General features: G+C 32.8%; 1 protein-coding gene across 2 annotated transcripts in view; it reads right to left on the reverse strand.

Moving 5' to 3' along the window:
- Nucleotides 1–4059: 4059 nt before the first annotated feature.
- Nucleotides 4060–9298, reverse strand: part of LOC122253342 (nucleoplasmin-like protein ANO39) — a 7355-nt gene continuing 2116 nt past the window's right edge. Inside the window, exons 3-6 of one of the 2 annotated variants that reach the window (XR_006223234.2) lie at nucleotides 8456–8590; nucleotides 5294–5470; nucleotides 4590–4658; nucleotides 4060–4201 (exon numbers count right to left, since the gene is read on the reverse strand). Coding sequence is in view for 1 of the 2 variants with exons in the window: in XM_043016374.2 (XP_042872308.1) it covers nucleotides 4178–4201; nucleotides 5294–5470; nucleotides 8456–8590 (336 nt within the window). In the remaining variant the exon portion in view is untranslated. The remainder of the gene's footprint in view (nucleotides 4202–4589; nucleotides 4659–5293; nucleotides 5471–8455; nucleotides 8591–9298) is intronic. The other variant, XM_043016374.2, reaches the window with a different exon arrangement.

The raw sequence follows: 9298 nt of genomic DNA on the forward strand, positions 1-9298 counted from the left end.
AGGAATCATAAATTATAAGGCAAGAGGGAGGTCATGAGGCAAGAAAAGCAGTCAATAAGAAGGAATCATGAAGTGAGAGGGAAGGGTCATGACAAGAGAAAAGTGACATGAGGAGAGAGAGAAAGAATTCGTAAGACAAAATAGGGAATAATCAAAACAAGATACCAAAACATTATGGGACTAGAGAGGAAGAAAGGACAATGAGATGTCATGGGGAAAAGGAGGAGTTATAAAGTAAAAAAGTAATCATGTGGCAAGAAGAGAAGAGCCACAAGATGGGTGAAAAAAATTCAGAGAACAAATATTTTGCATAAGACTGAATCTAACAACAGCTTCAATAAAGAGAATCGCAGAAATAAAGTAGAAAGGCACTCTTAGTTTTGATATACCATCATATTTCTAATTGAGAAATCTACTGAATCTACCTCCTAAATCCAGAAATACCACAGACAAGTTGGATATCATTTAGCATGGTATTAACTCTCACCATGGATTGCACACAGGGTTGCGACTTTACAGATGCTGACCTAAAAATCTACTCCTCTAAAATCTAACGGTCCTTGGGCTATAGATAAAACCACATATCCATTTTTATCAGAGTTCATCAGTAACTTTTGCATGATCCAATACACATAAGTCCTGAGAAAATTACAAAAAATGAATCTGACAAATTCCATAATCAAATAGTACTGAATTCCATAAATCTTTTCTACAAGAATTATATAAAAGATAGCCTAGCAGGGTTATATCATCAGATTTCCTACATCTAGATTCAAAAAGGGGCACTGAAAGATATTTCTAAAAATATATATTCACAATAATCATGATAATAAAAATAATTTGTAAACATATAAACTAAGCATAGCACAATAAAATAACCATAAAAATAATAAACAACAATTACAATAAATGGTAAAAGTAATGAAAAAGATAATGATAAAAACAAGTATATATTTTTAATAAGGAGACACATTTAAAAAAGTAAAATATAACATCACATTCATGTATCAGAAACTTATGATGAGATCTGGTTTGGTTTCAAAACTGTCATCTAATTTTTTTAAAAGAAACTTTGGCTTGGTGTATACTTTGTCATGCATATTTTTTTATTAGTTAATTTACTAAATTATTCTATACAATAAATATGTAAATAGGACTGAGTTGCAGAGCAGTATTGCACCAACTAAATCATCTTGTATACATGATTTTTTTTTTTCAAACTTATTTGCCGTCTTAAAAAAATATACATCTTAACATAAAAACACACAATAGGTTTAAACTACTGTAACAAGTAACAAATTACAAGACATGGAGGGAACAATTCATTATCCTTATGTATTTCCTTTTGTATAAATGTATTTTACATCTGGTTTTACTTAAAGGATTTGCTTGTAAGACTGTTATATACAAACATCTAGTCAAATACTTCTACCTTTTTTTCCTTTGCATAGATGCAGTACTCCCCATGATGCAGAAATCCATTTTACTTTGTTTTAGAAATCAATGTCAAACCTATATTCTTAAAGTATACACAAAATCACCGGTATATAATAAATATTTTTCAGAGTTGACATCATCTAAACTATACATCAAATTTATGTATATGAAATTAAATCTACTGAAATCAAGGTAAATTCCTCACAGACTATGGTTTTCTTTAATACCAGACATTGTTCTCTAATCATGTTATTAAATTAGTGTGTGTCTATTAACTAAAGCTTTGTATTGTTCTGCTCTGGTATCTACACAGCAATATTTTTTAATTTTTCAATAAGAATTATTCTGTCTCCAGCAGCATATATTTCATAAGTGATTTACTCAATAGATGTGATCACTTGAGGTCAGTATCTATCCAAATCCTTTTCCTTTTTTCTGCTATCATTGGTAGCCATTTTTAGATCACTAGAAAAAGGAGTTTTGGGCATTCTATGTTTAACAATTTTTTACATGGCTGTACCTTATACCATATGAATATTGTATAGCTGACCATTCAAATCTATTGAACCTTATAACTTACGTTCAATCTAAACTTCTAAATAACTCTTACTTAATATTCAAAGTAATCAAGCATTCAAATCCTCTTCAATTGAGTTCTAAAATTCTTTCCACACTCAGTTTTTCAAAAGCTTAATTTACTGTATAGTTTTCATAAATACCAATGTCCCTAATTTCAAAATTTCATAAAATAAGTTGTGTAACTTTTGTGTAACTTTTAACCTGCACAGATATTCATATTTGTTTTAGAGCTCATTATCCACAAAGTAATAAAAAGGGGAAAATTCTGAGAACATGTAGCAGAAAAATAGGCAGTTCTTGTGAGGATTTGAGAACAATTTCCAATACAAGATAACTTTTAAAAATTGGTGCTTGCACGAGCTATCTAAAGTAAACAAATAAAATTAATTACATGATACATAAAGAATAAAAAAAAAACATTCCTAATCACTTTCTTAAAATACACTGCATCTGATATGTCCATTTACAGGTAAGTGCTCTTGTTAGAAAACAGTTACCAAATATTTCAATGAACAAAAAGTTGATAGCAGGTATGTGTGGAGATGACACCATAGCCAAGGAAACTGCAGGCAAACCATCAAACAGGTACAACACAGGTACCCCATAGATGTCAAAGTCCACTGCCTTAGAACTGCTCATCTAGTAACTAAGAAACAAGGGATATACACTCCACAGCCAGTGCCAAGTTTTAAGGCCTTAAAACTGTACACTTTTATTGACATGGCATGCTGTTCTTTCTAAACCAAGGTTCATCATATCTGACTTTTTCATTCTACTGTTTCAGTATACAAAGAATAGGAATATAGTCATTTTTAAAGACTTTTGAACAATATAAGTTAAAATGATTTGGGGCACATCTATTTTGATGTCATAGCATTCCCCAGTGCTATTGGTTTGCATTGCAAGACCTTTTGAAGTGAACAGTTTTGTTATAGAAATGTAAAATGTGCCTTACTTTAGCATCAATCTATATGAAGTCTTCTTACTAACTACTTTTTGTACTTTTAAGCAGCAGCTGGATACAACTGTTGGCATAGAATTTCCAGAGTTTGGCATTTAAAATAAATATAGTAAGTCTTGCATTAAACTCCATAGAACCCAACATCAAATTCATTATAAAAGTTTCTTTAAATGATACAATGCATCTAGACACCTGTGTCAGATCTGATTTATCTCACCTTTCCTTCATATTCAATAGCAACTTAAAGCAGATAGGTTGTTTTGACAGCTAGCCTTAAACAGCTATTGTCCATATGTCTGAACTGTGGAGTTTTTCTTGCTTCTCATTGTTTGACCATGACATCAAACTTGTCAACCACATTACTGTTATATGATGGTCCACACCAGTAAGTGATCTAGAGGACTGTCACATGGTTCCAAATTTGCATAAATTGCAGTAGTTGCAAATATTATCTGGGACCTTTGTTTGCTCCATACTAATTTGAAAATCAAAACATTTTGGATGGGCAAGGAAAATAGAGGTGGCCCATAAAAGGTTAATAACTAATATGACTTCAACATAGGTGTCAACATTAAAAAATACATTCATGAGTAGGATCTATCAAGTTATTTACAAAAAGTTTTTATCCAGTTTTATCATAGATTTCAAGTTTCATATATAGGTTACAGTATCCAACTATGTAAATTATTTTCTAATTCTTGTTTGAGATAAAAAATTTAGGAATCTAATTATATGTACACAAGCTTTGTCTTTTATACTACAGGCTAAATACTTTTGGTAATTGCTTTGGAAAAAATGAATTAATAAAAATAAATACTAGAACATTCCAAGATGTGTTCTCTTAATTTGGCATTGATTTTTCTTTTCTAGTTACTTCATTTTTCATATAAATACAGTTGAAGGATTTGCAAAACATTTCACCTCTCTCTCTGGCATTCATGAAATGTACCTAGTCTCTTTTCTACATCTTATTTCCAAAAGTCAACTTACAAATCAAATACAAGACAAATTATTTATCAAATTTTAAAAGCACATTAATAACTCCAATTTCAACTCTTTTCAGGACAATGAAAAAGGGCATATAAATCTCTCATCTTTTATCAATCACACAGACACACATAAATCATACAATGATTTTAAAGACTGGATAGAAAACATGGCAATGTCTTGAAGCTTTGATGTATCCAATTTCTTCAAAATTTACTTCTTGGCTTTCTTCTTTGGCTGTTAGAAAGAAGAAAAAGGGCATCTCATTACAATTAACTACAAATAATTATTTTTTTCCAATAAAAAAATACAAAAAGCTGTAAATATATTGAGGCTCCAGTCTAAATACTTAACTATGTTCAGACACTATAAAATACTCTTCATTATCAGAAGAATAAATGGACACAAAGCTATCCCATCAAATCCCAAATACCAGCACCACATAAAAAAAAAAAGTAACAAAAAATCCAAAAATCTATAAGATATGAAATACAAGGGTAAGGACCCATTTTTTTTTTTTTTATATATACATACTATATAAGGCTGAATACTGCAAGATTTACAAATTAATTCATGGCCACAACTCTAACAAGGTAATGTGGAATAAAAGGAGTTACTTGCTAACCATTTAGGATCCAGTGGGACAGTGTTCTACTTGCGCAGCCTCGTAGTTAGGCGACTATCCTTTATTCCTCTGGTAACAAAGTTTTGGGTCCATTACAATTTCTCCTCAAGGGTCTCGAGGACTTAAAAGTACCTCATTTCTATCTAAAGTCTTTATAAAGAGGGGCTGCTTACATACATGTTAATTTCAACTCTAATTTTTAACAAATACACTTTCTACATAATGTAACAAAACTATTTACTACATTTGTCTTAATTTACAATTTACCATTTGTTCAAAGACAGCCTGATTGTCTTTAAGCCTCTTAACTAATAATTAATTCCTGAATATTTTGGCCACACACCTGTCCCTTATAACAAACCTTAAACCCTTTGTATCTTATAACTACAGTTACAAAGCAATCTAACACTTTACCACTCATGGGCAGGTAGCATAATTCAGTAAACAATTTTACCATCAAGGATGAGCCTAAATGTGACAAATTTGTAAAATCCTGAAGGAGTTGACCCATAAGCAGTAAAGGGTTAGAAATTACAAAAAATACAACAGAGTAGGCGAGGGGAATACAAAATAAAAATGCACTCATCTACAAGAGCTTAACTAAAGCCCCAACAACTTTCCCCAGTCACAAACACAAAAACCTCCAACACCAAGCAATTATAAAAAAGGACCAGTGTGTATCAATATTTCCAAGAAGAACTTACTGGCAAGTCCTCCACCTCCTCTTCAACCTCGTCCTCTTCCTCGCCCTCCTCCTCGGCCAAGCTGTCATCCATGTCATCTTCGATGATTGTCGTCTCTACTTGGTGTGTCCCACTGAGGTGGATGGGGCCAGAGCCCTGTGTCAGACGGAAAACGGCTGGGGTGTCTTCTATTAGTACCTGTAACAGGAAAGGATCCAATGAATAAAGAATGAAAAAAAAGGTTACATTTTTTCCTTAATTTTATGAGTTTTTGAATATCATGCACAAACACATTTAATCCTTAATCATGATCATAAAAGACAATAAAATGTAATCTAATCCAAAATCATAACTTGGATGCTTTCATAACAAAATAGGGACTGAGCTTATTTCAATTTTAACAAAAAATATCCTTAGAGATTTTTACATATTCAAATTCAATTATGGCAAAAAAACAAAAAGGGAAAAAAATAAGAAAAAAGAAAAAACCTTTCAAGGTAAAAACAATACTATCCATGGTCCTTCCAACAATACAAAGGAATCAAGGAATCTCTGAATTCCTATCAGAGCATTACAGAGGGATGGATACTTATATTAACAATATATCATGCATCTTTTCATCACACACAGATATCTCTTTGTAACAAAGTGTGCGAATTTCTGAGACCTTGCGAAGTCATCCACAGGGATTATTCGCACTCTTCAAAAGTTCACTGCTTCTACAGAAGACACCCATTTCACAAAACAAAGGAAATCGGAAGTGGATTTTCAACTTTGATAAGAAATGGCAAAAGTCATTGAATGTTTCTAATCTCTTTAACCCCATATACTTTATGAGAAATGTTTGATGGCCTGCAAGGTAACTTTTGTAGGACAGGCTGGCATTTGAAGATGGCATGTGTTTGGAATGTTTTGTTTGTTAACCCATTCACACCGGGACGCCCACTCCTGCATATATGCTAGGATGATAACAAGCACACGACGCTTGTGCCGGGGTGTTTTTTCGCTACGTGGGGCCATGCTAATGCTCTCAGAGCGTTTTTCACCCACCCTATTCTTATGGTTCTCATGAATGAGCCTATAACGTAAAGGCACATAAAAATATTGCCATGTTCAGACAAGTTATTTTAGTCAAAAAACATGTTACAGTAATGCCTTTTTAGTTTTATTTTATTGAACTTTGCCTATATTCTTCACTTCTATGTGAAAAGACCAAAGGAAAGTGGAAGCAATCTCTTAGTGGGGCATCAACAAACATGTTTTATACTTTTTTTCTTTTTTTTTTACCAAAACAAAAAGAACAGTATGAATAATCATACACGTACATATGAGTATGTACATGTACCTCATGACGTGACATGACATGATTTCACGGGTAATCAACAAATTATTAGTAGTATTGCATTATTAATTTTTTACTTCATTTTCTTTTTTGGTCAAACACATTTGATTTTACAATAGTTTTTTGACTCGGATCTTTTTATTCAACTAATCAAAAAGCAAAAATTACCATGATGTCATCAATATTACATGGTTTTCCGTGACTTCATTTTTTAAACGTTATATCTCATTTTATGACATTCAAACACCTAAACTAAAGTAACAGTCTAAGAAATTATGTAAAACGATTATATTTAAGAACAATCTAGCGATCTATTGCTGACGTTTCAGCACATCACATTGCCCGCCTAGGACTCGGCCAGAAAATACACCACGTCTCAGGGTATCACCCAGGTCCAGGGATATTTTTCGATCCCGTGATAGTACATCTACCGGCGCGAATGGGTTAAGCTCTTCCAGGGTCCTCTTCATCTTCCTCACCACTACAATCCCCCTATTAACCACTGAACGACAGATGACATCATGCTTGCCTGGTCTTCTCAACGGTGACATGAACACCAGGTCTTGGCTTTAGTTTGGGTGTATTACTGAATGATAAGGTGTCTAGTCACTGCCTCAGCCAAATATCCTGCAGCGTTAGCCCTGCATTTCGAGATGCGTTTCAAAATCCTGCCGTGAAATGTCGGGCCGAGCCAAAACCACCATGTTAATGTGTTAAGCTTCAGAACATTTTATTGCATTAATGCTCATTTTCTAAACATTTTTGCTAGGATATCACACCTACTTTTGAAGACTTCTTTTTGGTCCTTATTGGGAACCATCTTCTAAAATTCAAAGCAAGACTGACATTTCTGAAATTTTGACATCCCATGATCCGACAGATTAGGCAATCTAGTTGCAAGAGGAAAGGAAATAAACTAAAGCTGAAAACAACCTAGAAGTGTGGCTATCTATGAACTGGAAATGAAGCACGAGATTCCTTACAATTGATATTATTGCAATGACTGCAGAAAGTAAGGTCAAATGTTTGAAATGTAATAGAAAGTAAGGTCAAATGTTTGAAATGTAATGTGTTTTAGGCTGGTTTATAGAATCATCTGAGTGCCTACAAAAAAAAAAAAAAAAAAAAGGGATAAAAATGCATGAGGTTTAGTAGTCAAACCAAACTTTCTACGTCCTTCATAGCAACATGACAAACTTCAACCTTCAACATCAAAGCAGATAGAAATAGAAGATTTGGATTTTAGGTTTTATCTGTTATTTGGTATTATTTGGCATTAAAGTATTGGCTCTAAGCCTTGGTCATTAGGAATTCAGCCATATTTTGATAAAAACATTTTATTCAATACACTATTTTACCCATAATTGTAACTATGACACCATTCACAATTGAGTAATACTGGATCTCTGTTGACCTGTTAATTACGAAGCCAATTTGGCTGTGCCTCATCATATCGAATGGGTATTTCACATTGCACCAGGTTATTTATATACAGAGGCAACAACCAGCCCCTACACAACTGATAACCCAGCATGAAAGCCAGAAAAAGCCATGACCAGACATCATCTGGCAGAAGGACCAGCCAGAGACATAATCCAGAAGGACCAGCCAGATCATGACATGACATGATCATCCTACATTAAGGGGTTAAGTCTTACATACCAACCTATTCAAAACTGTCATTTGATTAACAATTCTACAAAATGAGAAACAAATCCAATTCTCAAAGTAATATTTGAGAAAATCTTCCATACATAACTTAATGATACAATTCTCAACACTTTGAAAACTAATATACCAACCATTATTTAAATTAAAAGACATCAATAAAATTCACTCACATCAACACCTGTGACGTATGAGCCTCCTGCCTTTGTGACACACACAGGGATTTTGTGTTTCTGGTCTTTGTAACCTTTGACCTCAAGCTCAACCACATTGACCTCCCCTTCCTTGGCTTCGGGACCTAAGACGACCTGTAAGGTAAAGGGTTATTAAGACACTGAACAGAAATGTTAAGCTGTTGGGAATCTTTTAGCTTCAATTTTGAAAGTCATATTATTCTCGATATACATGTCTACATAAATTATGTTGGCTTAATCTAATAAGAATGAATACATGACATATTTTAACAAGGGAAATTAAAGTGGAATTAAAGAAGTCTTCTATAATAGTGAACAGCAAGTCTTATCGTACTTAGCCCTAATACATCTTTAAAAATCATAACTTGTAATAATATATGTAATAATAATAATGCCATAATATAATCTACTACTAATGTAATAACATTTCTAATAAAATAAAAAAGACACTCATAAATGAAAATTCTTTATTCTTCCATCCCTGCAATATGCAAAATGTCACTGTCTGCCTATGGGTGCAACTTAATAAAAATAAGAGCATGAAGAAAACATAAGCTACTTCAACAACCTATTTCCCTCTGCAAAGATGATCTCTAGTAGTAGTACTGTAATCATGAGGATAATGAAAAGGCCATATCAAAATAAACATCAGAGATTACTTTCTAATCAATCACAGAAAAAAAGATCTTTATGGTATTTCTTCTTCCTTTTTTAATGAAAGAACCAACTATTTATCCAACTTATTCTGTCCAATTACTCTACTCTTAATTTCTCTTAAATAAAGATCTCAAATTAAAGAGACAATAAAATAATAAACTTCCA

Source organism: Penaeus japonicus, unplaced genomic scaffold (assembly GCF_977035675.1).
Source record: "Penaeus japonicus unplaced genomic scaffold, GWHDUDI00000001_assembly GWHDUDI00000004, whole genome shotgun sequence".
In the NCBI taxonomy this organism is placed as follows: domain Eukaryota; kingdom Metazoa; phylum Arthropoda; class Malacostraca; order Decapoda; family Penaeidae; genus Penaeus; species Penaeus japonicus.